At 34.8% G+C, this 20165-nt stretch overlaps 1 protein-coding gene across 1 annotated transcript; it reads left to right on the top strand.

Annotated features, from left to right (window-relative positions):
* The first annotated feature begins 1314 nt into the window (after nt 1-1314).
* LOC145667110 (uncharacterized) lies at nt 1315-14183 on the top strand. The gene is made up of 4 exons (XM_081734850.1): nt 1315-7026; nt 8584-8761; nt 9984-10080; nt 14038-14183. The coding sequence occupies exons 1-4, from the start codon at nt 6808-6810 to the stop codon at nt 14099-14101; spliced, it is 558 nt and encodes a 185-aa protein (XP_081590976.1). The 5' UTR covers nt 1315-6807; the 3' UTR covers nt 14102-14183.
* The last annotated feature ends 5982 nt before the right edge of the window (nt 14184-20165 follow it).

Genomic DNA, 20165 nt, shown 5'->3' with positions numbered 1-20165 from the left:
TATGATTTGTACATTTTTCATTATAAAAAATGACAGAGAGTAGTTTGCTTGTGGGTGAGTATACTTTGATACAAAGTTTTCTGAAAACTCCTATTATGATTATGTTGCTATTTCGTTAATGAAAGCTATCGTAATAACTACAACATACTATGATTCAACTTAAGAAGTGACAATGAGAAAGTTTAATATGGTGTTTCGTATGCTTTAGTTAAAATATGGTGACTGTACATAAAGGTCATAGGTAATTTACGACTTCACCCAAACATTGGTAGAATATGTCACTTCCCGTACAAGTTACTTTTCCTTTGCTATGTGAAAATGTTCGAAAAAATGGACTGCTTTCGTAGCGCAGAAGTAGCACCAGTGTAGAGGGTATTTAAAGCGTTGATTTCTGTGATATTTTGCTTAAGAGCCTGCCTTACTAAAAATTGTACAAAATTTACCATTTTTCTTTTACTTGTTTATTCATCAGTGAAAGGAGATAATGAAATGCAAGTCACCACAATCATAGATAATGCTATTCTACAACAGAAAATATGAATCCGAAGAATGTTCAGTGTTGCCATCCATAGAAATTACAGTGTTGCCAGAAAAACAATTTCCCTAAAATCTAAGTTAAGGCAGCGAGTAGAGGAACAAACTCAACTGCATTTGGTTACGTATCATATTGTTTTGGTTTCCTGTGAACTACTTTTTAAATAATAGTTGTATTTAGTTTGTAATAAACAAAATAGTTTTAACATATAGTTATTAGAACTAAATAATAATGTTAATTAAAAAGTAGTTCACAAGAAACCAAAACAACATGATACGTAATCAAATGCAGTTGAGTTCATTTCTCTACTCGCTGTCTTAACTTAGATTTTAGGGAAATTGTTTTTCTGGCAACACTGTAATTTCTATGGATGGCAACACTGAACATTCTTCAGGTTCATATTTTCTGTTGTAGAATAGCATTATCTATGATTGTGGTAACTTGCATTTCATTGTATCATTTCACTGATAAATAATCAAGCAAAAGAAAAATGGTAAATTTTGTATTATTTTTAGTAAGGCAGGCTCTTAATTTGTCCGCATTTTCAGCTTTTTAAGTTTCTCCAAATGCCATACTGCATCCAAATGATCAACCCTTAGTTTGTCTACAACGTCTCGGGTCGTTTCCCGCAAATCTGCTTCGAGGATAGGTTTCAACTCGTAATATTCAACAACCAAATGATGATAGTGACCTTTCTTATCCTCCAAGTGTATGTCACTACGACAGAGTTTTCAAAACTAACCTTGCATTGTGTATTCACTCACATTGCCTTAATTTAATATTGACTTACATTAATTTTAGAATTGGTGTCCTCTAAGACCAAGTTTAAATACGTGGAAGTAGATTTTGCAAAAATTCCCAGATAGCATGTAAGCTTAAATCAAGGGTCGCTTTCCCTTGATTTTGGCTTAGCAATGTACAGTTGATGCGACAAGCGACAATCAACGTTTATTTTAGCTTGTTTTTAACTTGAAAAGAAGCTTGAATGCGACAAGCGACAATCAACGTTTATTTTAGCTTGTTTTTAACTTGAAAAGAAGCTTGAATTTATCAACTTTCTACTAAGCCTATTTCAAGCTTGATTCAAAACGCTTGACGTTTGTCGATTGTTTAGCAAATGGAGCCATCTGTAGGATTGGTGAGTAGTCTGAGATTTGGCGCTTGATTTCTTCCAAAAGGTAAACAAAGGTAAGCTATGTGTATGAAATGTAAGAGTAAGCCAAACTTTAGTTTTAGTTACAAAATAAAAAGGTGATTTTTATTTTAGACTAGTGCGCTGAGCGCTTTTAGGATAGTATTACTTTTCAAATATGGATGGAATTTTATGTTTATATCTTTTATGTTGTTTTCTTTTTTTTAAGTGTGTTCATCCGTATAAAGTATACCATATTTAGCCATTGGATTCTTTAAAGTCAGTGATGGCTCTTGACAATTAGCATCAGGATAGGCGCCCGAAGGGGAGGGGGCTGGGGCCCGGGCTCCCTTTGGCTTACGAAAATGTATACGTAATATAGGAAACCATGTATATTAAATACCAGGCGTAATATAGCAACCATGGAGATGGGCCCCTCCCTAGAAAATTTTCCTCGGGCACCCCTGAATATCAGTACAAAAATTAGAGCGTTAACTTCAGCAGACGGCTTTATCATATTAAAAATTTATAGGTGGAATACTTGATAACTGTTAAGGCATTGCTTTAGCAGACGGCTGTACCATATTTATATCGATTTTATGGTCATTTTTCACTAGATTTGAGATAATACTGTTACATATAGAGAATTTTGGAACTTGGGGGCCAAAATCAGGTAAAACCACCGTGTTTACAGGAGAAATGAGTTGGTGTTACGTAACCGTAATTACTAACATAACTAACCAAACCTAACCTAAATCATCAAAAACAGAAAATATAGGAAGAAAGTACGAATTCAGGTAAAATCACCATGTAAAAATTATTGCGGATATTTTATGTATTTTTCCACTTTCCTCGTTTATGTGCATATCCTCCGCCGCTGACACGCCTGCTCTCTACGGACGCATCCCCTCGCTCCGCTCGGGACTCCAAGCTACACTCCTGCCCTGACTCGGTTAGATGGTATTCGTGCTTTTTTGTGGCCACTTAGCACAAGTTGGTTCGTGGTTTATGCACTAGCTTCTCATTTAGTGGATATTCTACAAAAAAGAACCGGGAAATGCAATGTGTGAACATTTGGTAGAACCATCTGCTCGAGTAATGCCCAAGTATCTTAACCCAGCCTAACCTAAACTAACCCAAACTAATTTAACCTACCTAAACCATAAAAAAAATACAAAATATATACCAAGAAAGTACAAAATTTAAGCAAAATATTGCCACCCCCAGTTCAAAAAATATGCCGTTACATAACACTTTACGTAGCATAGCTGAGCGAACGAAGGGGAAGAGATGCCTCGCAGGGCTCGTTTTTTTTCCCCCTACTTTTTAAGTTACACGCATTTGGCATTGCAACCATTGCAGACGGTCATTTTCCAAAGCTTCATATGTACTTACTGCCATCTCATTCCTTGCTTGTATTCGTCTGCCTACCGCCTTGTCAATTAGATCCACCATAACATACTTAATTTTCCATTTCGTAGGATTCTATATAACAGATACGATTTATGAAGTCTAAACACATTAAAATAATTTATTTAATTAGGTAGAGCCATCTGCTAAAGTTAACCCCATATTAATAATGAAGGTAGTTAATGATAATGTAAGTGTTTTAAACTCAATAAATTGTATGTGCAAATGAGTATACATGGGAAAGTAAGTATGTTATGGTGGAGCTATTTGCCAGGGCGGAAGGCGGTTGAATACAAGCAAGGAACGAAATGACAGTATTTGTATGTTAAGTTTTGGAAAATGACAGTCTACAATGGCTGCAATGCCAATCGTGTGTAACTTAAAAGATAAGGGGAGAAAACGAGTCCTACGGGACTTCTAACCCCCTCCGCTCGCTCAGCTGTGGTTCGTGAAGTGTTTGTAAAGTAGTGCCCCAAATCTAGTGAAAAAATCAACAAAATCGATTTAAATTTGGAGAGCTGTCCGCTAAAGTAATGAAAATTACGTTTTATCTCTACAATCGAGGAGAAAACTGCTTTGAATTAATACATTGCCTAAGCTTTCTTGTTTTAGCTTTCACCGATACACTAAAAATTTTAACTGACGTGGCTTCCCCAAGAATCGGTACGGATGATATTTAAATGCAGCAAGCAAGCCTGGACATTTCACTCATTTTAGAATGCATCATGCTTATCTTTCGTTCCTTATGTTCTTCCATATTTATTCGCAGGTTGGGGGCAAAATTGAAGAATATAAATACTTATGTCCGACTTTATTTAGTAACAATTACTTATTCTAAGGTATACTTCATCAATCTTAGATTAAGTGATATCACTCATTTCATCTCTTTACAATAAGAGCAAGGAAAGGTTCGATCGGGTATGGACTTTTGGGTTTACGGTAAAAGAACGATGAATTTCGAAAAATTACTTATTAGATATTAATAATAATTCAAAATGGATTATTACGCGAAAATAAGTTGGCATATTAGTTTGAAGTTTGTTAGGTAAGAAGTCGAGGTAGGTTTTTCGTTGCTCACATTTTTATCTTTTTATCCTCTAAAAACAGTAACTTCTGTCTCTTAATTATTTTAAAGCTTTTGTTTACTTTTTTTTTTCTACCAGGTGAATGAAGTCTGGATCTAAAATCTCAGAAAAATATTTGCAATCTGAACGGATGTAATAAAGAAATAACGCTATTTTTCAGGATTGGCCAAGACCGTATTTTTTTTTAACTTTTTTTCACTTAAGCCGGAATGTTTGCTTTACACCAGTTTTTTTTGTTTCAATACGTTTACCTTAGATTAAAGTGGAGTAACCGTTGCCCCCTTTTTTTTAAGAGTAAAGGTAATTTGAGGCTGATGATTCGATTGAACAGGGTCGCAACCTCGAGAAATGAACGCAACTCGCTCAAACTAGAGGTCATAGGTCAACTAGTTCTGCAAATGATTTGCCATTACATCATAAATTATTCAGCAGTCTACTCCTTCAGCATTGGTTAAGCTTGAATTTTCCTTGTCGGAGGCATGATAGTCCACAAGTTGAGTGGGGGTTGGATTCGTGAAAAATACTTTTTTAACTTGTCTCTTTAATTGTGATTTTATTTTATCAAGTTTGGAGTTCCCGCCGAACTGCCTGTAGTGCGCTGCCACAGTAGCGGACGGTCAATAAAACTTTTCCACAGAAGCTGACTAAGTGTCTACATTTATAACATTGGAAAGTAGATCGACGAAACAGAGATTTCCATTAGGTTTGACTGTTGTTAATAATAATAATAATAAAAAGTTTTATTTAGAAAGATATTATGAATGGTCCAGAACTATTAGTCACTTCCTGTATTGATTAGCAAATTAAATTAAGCCTATATTTCTGACTGACTAAATTAGATCTTCTGTACTATATAGTCTTTTAAAATTGTCCATTGATTTAATGTGTATAACTATAGAGTGATTCCATTTTGCAGTTCTTTCCCTTTTGATTCTTAAGTGGCTCCTAAAATATTCACAAGTATGCAAGATCACTGCAACGTATTTCTATCAGTTGACCTCCGTGGATGATGAGTCTGTGGATTTATCACCTTTGTTATCAAGGGATTCTGGTTTCGAGTTCAAATGAAGAACAATATCTCACGAGTGCAAACTGAGTAGTGGTTCGGATCTCACTTTAAGCTGTAGGTCCCGTTCTTCATAACCCCGCTGTTATGTCCTTAACCATAGAAAGACGAAGGTGGGTCAAATTTGCCCGCACTTTCTTTTTCTCTTTGCCCGAACAAATGAATTTTACAACGTTTGAATTTTTTTTGTATTTTCTTCTGTAATCTAAACTTAAATTTATTTTTATTAGAAAGCACATTATTGTGGTAGTTTTTTTTTTTTTTTTTAGCGCAGGAGACTAAGTACATTTTTTTTAGCAACTTAGAAATGTTAAGAGGAGTACAGTTCTACTTTGAAAGGATCATGTAAACTTATCTATTCTTTGAATGGATGACTAAATTAACATAATCTACTTTTATACATTGAGCAAACGTAATACTCTCAGGTTTAGTATAGTAACTTGTCTACACAAGCTAATGTATTTCAAGCTACTTCATGTCTGCTAACCAAATGCGGTAGTAGTCTGTACTGGGACTTGTAATATTTCCTATTAAAATAAAATTTCACAAGTCTTAAAATAATTTTACAACTCACATTTATTAGTAGCAGTCATTAAATAACTTTAAAATACATTAGTAGGGTTAAAATTGGAATTTACAACCACGAGCAAAATTGGCCCCCCTTAGTCTTTCACGTGACCAATTATAGTTTAGTCTTCCTAGGGTTAATGTTAAGATACACGGATGACTAATGATAGTGAATGATTATGAAGGAATTAGTGGCATGAGAACGGGAAAACTCTCACGAATATGATATTGTCCATCATAAACTCATAAGGCCGGAGATTGAACCAAAAATCCGTCGCACCAAAAGGCAACGTTCTACCTCTGAGCAATCAACCCTTTCCTTCCGCAGTGCTGATGAATGACGTCATACTCTAATGACCTGGTCATAATTCTGCAACGTAGTGGTCTTCTACACACGTCTTCCTAATTGTTCCCCACTTTTCCCCCCAAGATTTCTGATTAAATGAACAGCGAACTCATATTTAAATAAAATCTTTGAGTTTTGTCCCATGGTTATGCGGGGCAGCCTAAAGGAGACGGTGATGATGAGAATGAATTAAATAATGGATTGAAGAAAGTGGAGGGGAACGGTAGAACCCTGAGAAAATCTACGCACACGGTGTTTGTCCACCACAAACGTACACCCATGTCCAAAATTATTGTCGCATGTCTATAAATATGTTGTTGTAGGAATAAAATTTGATAACGAATTCGCCCTGTATTTCTTATAATGTTGGTATGTGCATAATCGGCAAAGACATGTATGTGGCAAATTTCATGTCAAAAGAGCAGTAAATAAGAACAATAAAACGAAAGTAAAACTTTCTTGTCCATTTGTTTTACTCATTCTAATTTACGTGCTTATAATTCTTTCCCTATAAAATTTTCCACAAGAAGACAGTTATAGATATGCGACAATCATTTTGAACATGAATGTACATTTAATTGTTTCAATGGTTTGTGAAATAATATATTTTCTAGTTATATTAACACCTTCAAAACAATATTCCTAAAATTTATTGCAGATATCAGAATGGTATTTGGCCAAATGCAATCTACTTTAGCTGACCTTAGTGAAAGAGTATCTTCCGTCGAGATGAAGGTCGACACACTTCTAAGTAATGGTGTGAGTGTGAAAGCAGAGTTCATAAACGAAGAATTCGAACTTCTTGGCCTTCTGCCTCTGCGAACGTTGAATGATTTTCAAACATTTGAGAGAAAGCTTGAAGAACCTAACTTCGGAAAGAAATATGTAAGTATCCTATCAAAACTACAAGTTATGAAGCAGGTTTCAAATCTTTGTTATATCTTTTAATTTACGTCTTTTTGGAACATCTCTCTTTTGACTAAATGTTAGCATCAACTCCATTTTTGCCAATTTAGCCATTATCATGTGCATTAGCTATGGACTATAATTTTGGTCAACTTGCCATTCATACTTGCTAATATAGTCATTTAGGCGGCAATTAAATCTTTTGCAGTCATTTTTTTTTTTTTAGAAAATATGAAAAACCTAAAAAAAAGTAGTTTATCTTGGTATTTTTCTAATTCTTTTGTTTACAACAGCACTTACATTGTCACAGTAAATTAGATATCTTTTATCAGTCTCACCTATCCGTCACGGTAAATTGGGATTCCTGGATCTGGTTTCTCCATAGTCAATTTGTTTGATTAGTTTCTAGTGTATTTTTAGTTTGGGTGGAGTTTTTCTTGTTGAGATGCGTGCATGTGCATGTATATATTTTTGTGATAGATCAATAGTGTTATCAAGCCATACCCAGCATTAGAATTTGAAAATAATTCAAGAGATTTTATTACTTCTAGTCAATGAAGGAACAAAATTATATTGTGAAACTGTTTGATTTGAGGATATCAAAATATAAATAATATTAGAACATCTTTGTAAACTAGTAGACTTAAAGTACCAAATATTTAGTTTCTTTATTCCTAAATTCTGTTACCTATAAGTTAAGGTAAGTTGAGCCATTTTTAGCTAGTATTTGTGCGTCATTTAGCTATTTTCTGACACTGCTTGTTGGCAGCACTGATTAACCCACTGTTACTTGTTACTTTTGGAAGTGTATGTAATTTCCATATATATATACACACACACACACACACACACACACATATATATATATATATATATATATATATATATATATATATATATATATATATATATATATATATATATATATATATATATATATATATATATAGTATTTTTTCTAATTCAAACGGACAATGGTCCTTTTAAATAACCACTATTCCGATATAAAGCTGAAAGTTACCAAATAAATCCCAGGCAAACAGTTTTTGTTAGTCACGTAGCCCATTTGATACGGCCTTCCGTGAAACTCAGAACCCCACGCCTTTTTTTTTTTCACACTTCACATTACGGTATCTAAAAATTAATCTAGTTTCATTCATGCTTTGTTTTTTTTCCACTGGTAGAAAATGAAATGAAATGAAATCTTTGAGTTTTACGTCCCACGATTATGCCGGTTAGGCTAAAGAAGACGGTGATGATGAGAGATGAATGAAGTGGTGGAATGAAGAAAGTGGGAGGAAACGGGAGAACCCCGAGAAAGCCCACGAGCACGGCGTTTGTCCACCACATAGTTCACTTGGCGGGGGCTGGGATCGAACCCGGGACCCCAAGCACCAGAGGTGAACGCTCTACCACTGAGCCACCGCGCCCCCACTTTCCACTGGTAGAAAAACATAACAATACGGACCCTTATATATATTGTTTTTCTTTTTGAGTTCAGCATGCATTAGATCTAAATACTTTCCTTTCTTTCAGGTAAAAGTATTACTGTCAATTGGTGGTAAGGATTTTAAAAGGTTTCGCTCACAATGCAATAAGAAGAACTTTGTGCGACAAACTCGCAATGGAATTCTCCTACTCTGGCAGGAAACCAAGGATCATGAAGCAAAAAAGCACACCTTTGGGTCCAACCAAATGTACAATAAGATCAACAGTAAGTTGATTTGAAAAGTTGTACTGAAATATTTAACTTCATTTATTTATTTATGCTAGTAACCATACAAAATTCCAGTTTGCTAATTATTAAGTCTTACTTCTCTCGTACTGGACGTGTGTTCTCATATTAGTATGTCCCAAGCAATCAGAAGTAATTCTTCATGAATAAAGTATGCTTTGAGTACTTTAGGATTCTTTTACTGTCAAGTAGTAAAATATGTAAATGTGTTCACCCTTACTGGGTGAATATAACATCTGTGTAGAATGTATAGGAAATTCAATAACTAATCCAACACTCTATGTTGTAAACAAAGCTTTACTGGCAAAGTACATATTTAAACAAATCTTTGCTTGAAAAAGCATTCAAAAGAATTTGTAAGGTGTACGGAAAATCTAAAACCAAATAAAATTCCAAGGTAGGAATGATTCCAGGGCTAAATAAAGTCAATAGTGTCAACGAATTTAAATTGAAGTACAGTGTAGGAATCACTACTGTGAAGTATAATTTTGCACCAGACTTTTCGTGTATACCTGTAAATTTGATACTGTCTACCACACGAATATAACTTTGTTGGGTTGGCAACACTATTAGTCTGGTAGTATTACACAGTATGCCAAACTGTCTCCCCTGCCGATATTTTAAAGGTGCAAAATTTCAGAGCTCTTTGTCTAACACTGGAACGCAGATAAAACACTAGAAGAACATAGCTTTCGAAGTTACCATAATTCCAGTATAAAAAGAGAAAAGTTGCAGGCTTTCAAGACGGCGAATAGTCAAACTTTCGTCTTTCTGTCGTCTTCATCTTTCAATTTTTCGTGACAACGAAGTTAGCCAAAACCTAATATGTTTTTGGTAGTGTTATTTAAGGTGACTTTAAACGTTGACTCAAAACCATATCACCACTAAGGGCACCGGAAGAAAGTCTTGTTACACTTGTATCGAAAAATGTAACTTTTCCATTACATAATATACCAAAAGTGTGGTGGAAGATAACTTTCTATAGTACCCTTACATAAAAATCACAAAATAGGGGCCTAGCTTAGGTGACTTGAAAAATAATATAGGAATTAGTTTCAGCTCTAGGTATCCATGTTTAGAAACCATACCATAATTCCGTAAAGCTATTTAAGAGGGAAATTTATTTCAAATGACAGTTTTTTTTTTTTTTTAAAGAATAAAAATCGCTAGTATTTGCTTGAAATTCTATCTTTCTTTTCAGCTGCTGTTCGTAAGATGTACATCGTCGCAACAGAAGAAACGGTGAAGGAAGTATTGGGTGTTTGGCTGCAGCAGGCGGAGCCTAGACTACTGCGTAGGTAAGTATTGTTTTACCTATTTTCCTTACAATTACGAGATAGATTGGAAAGTTTTTACCATCACTAAATAAGCTTTGGGATCTGCAACTTAGTCCATGGACACGTTTTTCTCTACATATACGTTTTGTATTCACTACATTTCTCACATCTATAGGTCACTAGATCAATATCATATGCATAGAATTCTGTGGATTTGGAGGAAAAAGAGATTTCAACCGTTTCAATGCCTCTTACTTTCCCGGACCCCAAGATATGAACATCTTATTATAATAATTGTAATCCTTCCCTTTTTCTTCCTTTTAGGATATGTATCATAAAACGCTTTTGTAATAATTTTAAATGAGAAGTTACTTCCATATTTCAAATCTTAAAAAATTTAGAGATATCGACATTTTATTAGAATAATTGTAATCCCCACCTTTTTTTTCTCCTCTCCACATCGTTTCTTTCCCTTTTTACTAGCATGTCAAAAAAGAAAAAAAGGGCCGAAACACGTGGCAAAGTATTTTAAGTGAGAAATGGAAATACTGAACTTCAAATCTCTCACCTTAAGGGATTAAATACTTTACTATAATAATTATAATCCCCATCCATTTTTCTTTCCACCCCCCTTTCTTACCTCCGAGGCATATTTCAAAAGCGCTTAAATTCTTATCTACTTATTTTAAATAATATGAAAATACCAAATTTCATGTTTCAAACCTTCATAAATTCAGAGATTTCGACGTCTTATAATAATTGTAATCCTCACTCCTTTTCTTTTCTTTCTCACCTTTTGTTTTCTTTTTTTCCTTTGTACTAAAATATCAAAAACCGCTTAAATATGTCAAATTATTTGAAATGGAACATCCGAATATCAAATTTCAAGTCTGTAACCTTAAGGAATTCGGAGATATGGTCATATTTTAAAAATACGTCCCACACCTATTTTCCTCCCCTTCCTTTCGAGTTTGCAAAAATCCTTCCTTAGTGGTATCCTACGTAACAAATCCCATGTACTGTCCATATTTAACTTGTCTATCTTAAGCGATTTGGCCTGTGCAAAGATCTGTCGGTCACTCAATCACTTAGGTCTTTGTATTTTATATAGCGAGATGAGTTCATTTTTACGCATTCATGTATTAGTACACAGTGAAATGAGATGAAATGTTTACCTTGTATGTATTTATTATTTTATTATCCCTTATAATTTAGCAACTTGCCTCTTACTTTCCTCGGAGGATGGAAATTTTAACTAAAATCGAGATTCGTTACTGTTTACATTTTTATTTTCTTGTCTTCTGGAAGAAAGTGCCTCTGTTAATTTTATTTTTTGATTACTCCTATCTGCTGAATGAAATCTTTTTTTTTTTAAAGAATAACTTTTATTCCTTGATTAATTTTGGTGTTGATTACTTGTTTTCTATACTGCAGGAAATTTCATTTTTTGAAAACTGCGATGTCAGAGTAATAGAGAGATAGGCACTTACTGTTATATTTGCCTTCTAAAAACATTTCCTACCTGCTGCATGAAAAACAGAAAGCAACTAACCTATTTTTTTCTTGACTAATTTTAGTGTTATTTTACATCTTTTCTATCTACTGAACGAACTCATCTCATGAGAGAAAAACTACAATACCACCCTCTTTCTTGATTGATTAGAGTTAATTACTTCTTTTCTATACTAAATGAAACCATCTTACATTCTGGAAAACTCTGCAATGCCATTGTAATAGAGAAATATGCAATTGCAGTATCTTCCAGACGATAAGATTATTTCGTTAAGTATAGAAACAAGCAATAAAGTACTATAATTAATTAAGATACAGAATGGTATTGTAGTTTTTTTTTCCTTCTCAGAAGATACGGTTTCATTCAGGAGATAGAAAAGAAGTAAAATAACATTAAAACTAATCAAGAAACAGATTTTTTTTTTCCTAGAAGATAAAGACTTCAGCAGTTAGAAAATTTTGTTAAAAGACAAAATAATAGTAAATGCACATTTCTCTCTTACAAAGACATTCCCGAGTTTCCCGGAAGATAAGACTTCATTCAGTATGAAAAAGAAGTAATCAACACTAAAATTGAACAAGAAATAAAGGTTAATGTTTTATCCACAAGATAAAGACTTCATTCGGCAGTGGCAGTAATAAAAAAAAATTTAAAAAGTAAGAGTAGTTTTTTTTCCCCCAAAGACAAAAAGATTTCAATAGGATGGAGCACGCCAAAGTATGCGTATGCGTAAACACTCAACAACAAATTAACAGGAAAATAAATAGGGAGACATAGGTCTTAAAATGCATTCAGAATTTGACTGGATTGAAGTAAATGAAGTGATTTTCCTGCCTTGTGCCATGTACACTGAGAAATGTTTCTGCTTTCAAAGATGGGATATAAAGAACTAGGTCGATAGGTCGCAGGAGTATTTATTACTTCTCTATAATGAATTGTGAAACGACGCTAATGACTCCAACACGACGTTCCATGAATATGGGTCAAATAAACTTAGTGTTACATTTACGGTAATGAGTCATCCCTTCTTCATTTGATATGTATGATGAAGGCAATATGCATGTCTTCCTATCAGTGATTCTTGTGTTTTGAAAGAATGAAACGTTGCAAAGATGTATTCCTCCGCTGTAAGGCTCAGGATTAAAATCCGTTTGTTTTACTGTCACAAATAATTCCAGTGAATTGTTGTTCAACACCTCTTTACGTATTAGTCACCAGTAACTTTTTTATTTTTTTATTTTTAAAGAGAAATGTTTCATTGAACCTCTAAGGTATGTTCCAAACTCGTTGCAAAATGGTACGAAGTTGTCCGTGTACACGGTGCCTACTTTAGTAAATTCTACACTTTTCCTGTGAATTGCGAACTACACTTTCCCATACGTTCTGTTGTACGTGACGCAGGATAACACCTTGTAGGTCATCATCTGTCATTTATGTTGCTCCGTGAAGAATACAAGGTATATAGGTTCACACACTTATGACCTATCTTTCCTGTGAATCGTGAGATCAGATTGCATTTCATACAAGGCATGGAGAGAAAATTACAGAAATAAGTAAATATTTGTTCTTCCATCTCTCAGTGATTTCTTATATCAGTGATTACTTCGTTTGTTTTTCGTAACGCCGTGCTTATACAACAGTACCGAGTGAGTCAATATGACATTTTCTGGATTTATCTCAATTGATGCTCTCACAGAACAATGCACATTTTCAGCTAGGAAATTAAAAAAAAAAAACTTTACTGAAAATTTACTGGCACTAGAACATTGAAATAGGTAAAGTGAATAAATACCATGCAGTGGTACCAGTGATGAAACGAGTAACATACTTCGTGACTCGTGATCCCGAAGTAGTCAGATCCCTGACCCTGTATGACCCAGACAGATTCGTGCGATCCCGAGACGACTTAATATCAGACTGTGGGAGAGTATGTTGTAATTGTAACAAACGCGATTCTTTCCTTTCAAGTGTTTCTTATGAGTGATCGTCAAAATTTAATCAAATAAGGCTGTAAAACGTAAAATGTAGAATATAAGGGATGTCGCTAAACCGAAAGAGTGTTTGGGTAATGTTTGTGTATAGTAGTGTTTAAAATTACTTTATTAATTTTCAGTATGGGAAGATGAATTATATTGTATTTGACATAGTCAAGACACTTTGAATAAGAAGTGTCACACTACAAATCTAACATCTGAATAGGTGAGCTCGATTAGGGAATATTAATTCACTATAAAAAATTCTACCGTAATGCTATAGAGATCATATTTGGAGTGCTTCCAAGCCATGGATCACCAGATCTGAGAAACGAGTGCCAGACTCTGTTGCCTTGTGTGGCACTTACTTCAAAGAATAATAATGTATTTTAATGAGAGCGTATTTATAAGGTAAACAATATGAATGTTTTCTTTTAACTGTGCAATCAATTACATGTTTTTCAGTACGTATTTATGATCGTTATTTTGCAGAGAACGAAGAAATTCAAAACCTGTAGTGGAAGGTCACGCCGTTGAAGTTGAGGAACCCAATTAAGGAAATAAGTTAGAAATAATACAAAATATGTAAATAAGTTCAATAAATAACATTGTAATACAAGCTGATTGTTTTCATGGAACCTTATATCAGTTATTGCGTAGAATGTAGGGATAATTTATTTCAATTATGTAGCAGCAGGATGCGAAATCATAACAGTTATGATCGGGGAGAGATAGGAGTAAATAAATAAGTAAAAAAAAAATTGCACTGGAAAGTTTTGAAATGAAGATTTCATATATTGAACATCCAAAATTATTGATATATGTAAGGTTAGGGATAATGCTTATCCACTAGGTTGTCCACTAACTGCACAGATTTACTGTAAATAGTTTGTATACTTCTGACAGTGTCGATGTCACCTTATCTCTCCAGTAAATTATTGAGGATGAATTTTCTTCCAAAATTTTGAAGTATGGGAATGGCCATCCTCAGTATTTCGCACCCTGTGTAGCAGTGGTTCTAGGATTTAATTTATATTTCTTTCTTTCCTGAAATCTGATAATTTAAAAGTTTGCTTAGCCCTTGACGTTTGTCTAGTGGTGTACGTCTTTGGTGCGCCTAGGGTCGTGGTCGATTCCCAGTGGAAGACCTTACAAACACTGAACGCATTACTGTTCGGATTCTACAGGTCAGTGTCTCATATAAAGCTTCGTGCTGAAACGGGACGCTCAACTTCAACATCAAACTGTGGTTAATGGTAAACTAATTGGATACTGATCTGCCAGGTCTCATAGTATATTCACCAAGGAACTCAGGAAAAGTGTTGCTTTCTATGTTGAGACAAGATACTAATCTCAATAGACTGGAGTATGGGGTATATATTCAACACCAATGTTGTGTGAGACATGGATTTATATTTTAACGTGATATTTCAATAATGTTACTCAACAGAAATAAACCTGAACCTCGTTCTGCAAAGACGCATAATGGACGAAGGAAAGAAGCATAATACAGATTGTGAAAGTATACATTATTTTGCTTTCATTTTGACCGAACACAACTATTCTTTTTCAGAACATTGCTTATGTAGGTTTAACAGTTCTTTCGTCCTCACCTTTACGTTTATTTTTGCAGGATTATTGTCTATATGAGGTTGATTTCATTTTGTATAAGGTTTGATGTGAGGCCCAGTAGTGTCAACCTTGATACAGATTTGTTTCTGCACGTGAGAAAATGATTCATCTGGTTGGCGTCATGTATAATGTTTGATGTGAAGGTTAGTATAATGTTCAGTGTGTAAGTTACATAAATGATGGTGTGTGTTCTTTTGCCATCTGAGGGTGTTTGGATATTGCCACCACTTTATTGGCATTCTTTTAAAAATATTGCAGAAACCATAGCTTACTACTATGTTTACTATTAATAGTAAGTATGGTATGGTTTCCCCTATATATATTTAAAATAATGCCAATAAAGTGATGGCAATATCTAAACACCTCAGATGGCAAAAGAATACACACCATCATTTATGTAACTTACACATTGAACATTATACTAACCTTCACATCAAACATTATACATGTCGCCAAGCAGATGAATCATTTTCTCACGTGCAGAAATAAATTTGTATCAAGCTTTACTGAGAAGCTTGCAATAAACGAGACATATTAAGCATGTGCTAAACTTGAAGTGGACAGCTTGAAATAAGCTTGAGGTGACAAGCCTGTAGCAAGCATTATGTACCAAGTTTGAAATAAACTTGAGGTAACAAGCCTGTAGCAAGCATTATGTACCAAGTTTGAAATAGACTTGAGGTAACAAGCCTGTAGCAAGCATTATGTACCAAGTTTGAAATAGACTTGAGGTAACAAGCCTGTAGCAAGCATTATGTACCAAGTTTGAAATAGACTTGAGGTAACAAGCCTGGAGCAAGCATTACGTACCAAGTTTGAAATAAACTTGAGGTAACAAGCCTGTAGCATGCTTTATGTAACAAGTTTGCAATAAGCTTGAGCTGACAAGCTTGAAACAATCTTACAGTATAAGCCTACAATATGCTTGTCGCCTGTCAACTTCGTCACTTGAATCAGCCTTGATATACGCTTACAGACTTGTCGTAACAGGCTTGGGACAAGCTTATATCCTTGTCACGACAAGCTTATATCATGCTTGTGGCAAGCTGTTTCTGCTATCTGGGTTGTGTTCTGCCTTTCCATCCTCTCAGGCATGAAAATAGATACACGTTCTACAGAATGTACAGATACACGTTCTATATGTATGTACTTACAAAGTGCTAAACATATGCTGTCGAATGATATTAACAAGGTATAGAATACAGCCAGCATATTTTGTGACCACTTCTATGTGTCAAAATAAAAGGAATAAAAGGGAACGTCGTTCCCCCACTTCCAGGAAATATCCATGGCGCCCTCCACTTCCCCCCAAAAATACAATGGATAAAAGTAAGTACGGGGGACGGCGTGACGTCATGCTTTCCCATATCTTTTCAGATCCACTTTTACCCCTGAGTAAAAGCACCCAAATTCCTACATTAATTTTGTGCAACCCAACCCAATAATATTCTTGGGTATCCTGCAATCCATAGGTTTAATATACGAGGAGGGGAGGGACCAAAAAAATCCGGATTGTTGTTCTAAAAAATTAATTTATTAAGTTATTTTAACAAAATACTTCCACTCTCCTTCAAAGTAATCTCCATTAGATGCGACGCAATTCTCCAGTCTTCTTTCTCACTGTTTAAAGTATCTCTGGAACTCTTCAACTTTGATATCGTCTAGGTTCTCTGCTAAGCTCTTTTTACACCAACCATATCATCAAAACGCCTCCATTTTAGAATTTTTCATTTTCGGGAATAGAAAAAGTCTCACGGCGCTAGGCCTGTCAAATACGGAGAGTAGGGAACGATAGCCTACTCGTGAGAGTCCAAATACTCAGATCCTGTGTGAGCAGGCGAGGAAGAAACTTAGTGGCAACGCGTCTCTTTTGCAAATCCTCATTGAAAATCCGCCGGCACGAGCTCCAACTCACTCCTGTCTGTTCTGAAATTTCGTCGATCTTAAAACAATGATCCTTGTTGATTTCTAGAACGAGCGTGATTTTCAACATTGATCTCATCATGTTTAAACCGCTCAAACCACTCGAACACTTGTGTGCGCTCATAGCACCCTTCTTGAAAGCCTTTTAAAGCATTTGGTAAGCTTCCATTGCAAGCAAGAAGCGGACTTTCTAACGTAGTTTTTGTACTTTTAAATGTCTCACAACAATTTCGTAGACGGAAAACTAGAACAGCTGAGAAGAATAACACTACAATCAAACATCAACCTCCTACGCAGACGCCGCTTGGGCAACTAATTTGAGAAGGTTTCTACTAGACGTACCTAGCGGAAGAACTCTCTACTACGTCTAGGAACGGCCGCGCGCTTTCAGTCCATTTTCTCTTTAGTCTCCCCTTGCATACTTGGATGTCTCCAGGAAAGTGACTACTCCGCTCGGGTCACCCAGAATTTAGTCACGGACCGCCACTGGTTCTATTACTAAATCTACCAACCCTATTGTTTACACTATTTCCAAGAGTTAAGTATATACATTTACAGAATGATACGAGATATTATCAAAATTTTACGAGACGAGACATAATTACTGATGAAAAATTAATGACTGATGACTAATAATTACTGATGACTAATTGAATGGCATAACCCATTACCAGGGATCAAACCTAGGACCATACGCATGTAAAGCATGAAAGCAAACCATTCAACCAATTATTTTTATATACTAGTAAGGCAAGCACAGTCAGCCTAGAGACCTATAAATTGCATATTTCATAAGAGTGAAGCTACCATTGATTAGAACTGTGATATGTATTACAATTAAATTCTACGTTTCATCATCACTCTTCCATGAATTTGATAATGCTTTGACCGATAACACCGAACATAATGGTGGATTAATTGTTTCTTTATAGACAATAGATTGAGTAACACAAACTGCAGCAATTCTTTGGAACAAATATTGATAAGAATTTTATATTTATCATCGCTGATTGATTCAGATTATATCAGTGTGTTAAATCTCTTCAAGATCTTAGGAAGAAATCCATTTTATGTAATGTTGTTAAGTTTATGGGTTTACGTAAGGTTATAAACGCGGGAAATATAAGAAAGAAAAATGCTGTGGGCTTTCACCAACGAAGGAGATTTGAAAACAAATATAGGACAGATTACTTTGGTGCTAAGTCATCAACATAGATTCAGTGCAGGTTATTTCAGTTTAAATTTACAAATTTTGCATCAAATATCAATTTATAAATATATATATATATATATATATATATATATATATATATATATATATATATATATATATATATATATATATATATATATCCGAAATAAGCCCCTACTTTAGATCGGTTAACCGTGGTTATATATGTACGCTCTAGCAATACACTTATTAGGCTTTTATAAGCTAAGGTTGGCATGGCTGGAGGAATTGATAAAGTAAATTCAAAAATAAAATTGTAAAATACATTGATCGAATGTAGTCTAAGAGATATGTTGGCTAGCCAACAGTTTTGACCTTACCCACTCTCAAAACACAATTTTACTTCTTTCGGAGGAACTATGTTGGTAATAAATGTTAAGTTAGTTGGCAAATGATCGGCAAAGTGGCCAAGTGCACGTAGGGCCAACGTTGGGAGTTTAACGGCGTACTGTTTCCCATTATTCGCCCTATTACCTGTGTTGGTAGGGAACCAGAGGAAGGCTGATTTGTTGACCATATATTTATCTATCTATCTATTTATTTATTTAAGAATACAACAGGCCTTTAGGGGCCAATTATAGTATTCTGTGTAATACTCTAAAGTGGTTCAACAGTTCAGCTTGCAAATCGTTTACAGACATACTACGTGTATCTAAGTTTTTATTTACCTTGCTGTACCTAATATAAGAAGTATATATTCGCCACATAGGAAACTTCATTAATATATTCGTTTTAGTTTTCTGACAGAAGAGGAAATCCGTGTTTGCTATGTGGCGAAAATCGTTCTTAAGGTAGGAACTGAAGCTTAATCTTATTCGTTAGTTCCGAACAGTCTATCTCGTTGTTAATGATTTTGAATAAAATTAATACATCTAGAATGTATCTCCTTTGCTCAAGGGTTTCTTCAAAATGAAAATTTGCTACTATGGCACAAGCTGAATCAAATTTCGGGTAGTGACCTGTTTATAAGTGAGGTAGACTCATGTCCAAAATGATTGTCGCATATATATAACTGTCTTCTTGTAAGAATATAATTTAATAATGATTTTACAGGGTACTTTTGATACTGATACTATGTATATAATTGGGAAATATATATGTGTGGTAAATTTCCTAGGAAAAGAATCATAAATACGAAAATTACAAAGAGTAAAACAAAATGCTGCTAAATGGACAAGGAAGTTTTATTTTCGTTTTATTGTTCTTATTTATTGCTCTTTTGATATGAAATTTTCCACATACATGTCCTTGCCGATTATACACATACTAACATTGTAAGAAATACCGGGCGATTTCGTTATCAAATTATATTCCTACAACATATTTATAGACATCCGACAATAATTTTGGACATGAGTGTACCTTAAGAACTTAGTATGTATCGTCTCTCTCTGTTTTGTATAGGTAACATGATTCTGGTTCCATATTCGGCTGGCATATTCTAATTTCGACAGCACGAAACATGTGTACAACGTCTTGAACACATGCAGCGTATTGAAGCCTTTACCTATTCTTACTACCAAGCCTAAGTTTCTGTATGCTTCAGTAGTTATAGTTCTTACGTGAGTCAGGGGCGGATCCAGGACCAACTTTTGGGGGGAGCGGTGGGTTGTCATAATGCTACTTTTAAGGGCTCCAAACTCTGGGATGGATTTTATTTATATATAAAAAACAATAAAATTTCTTCTTCTGGGGGGCAATCGCCCCGAACCCCCCTGGATCCGCCCCTGACGTGAGTTTTAAATGACAAGCAACTATCATAAGTTAACCCAGATCTTTTACTGATTCTGTGGAGTTCCTCCCATTGAGTATGGAACTGCATAAGGATTTCTTC

The sequence above is a fragment of the Thermobia domestica genome, chromosome 12 (assembly GCF_964235325.1).
Source record: "Thermobia domestica chromosome 12, izTheDome1.hap1.1, whole genome shotgun sequence".
In the NCBI taxonomy this organism is placed as follows: domain Eukaryota; kingdom Metazoa; phylum Arthropoda; class Insecta; order Zygentoma; family Lepismatidae; genus Thermobia; species Thermobia domestica.
This window is presented reverse-complemented; position numbering and strand designations above follow the sequence as displayed.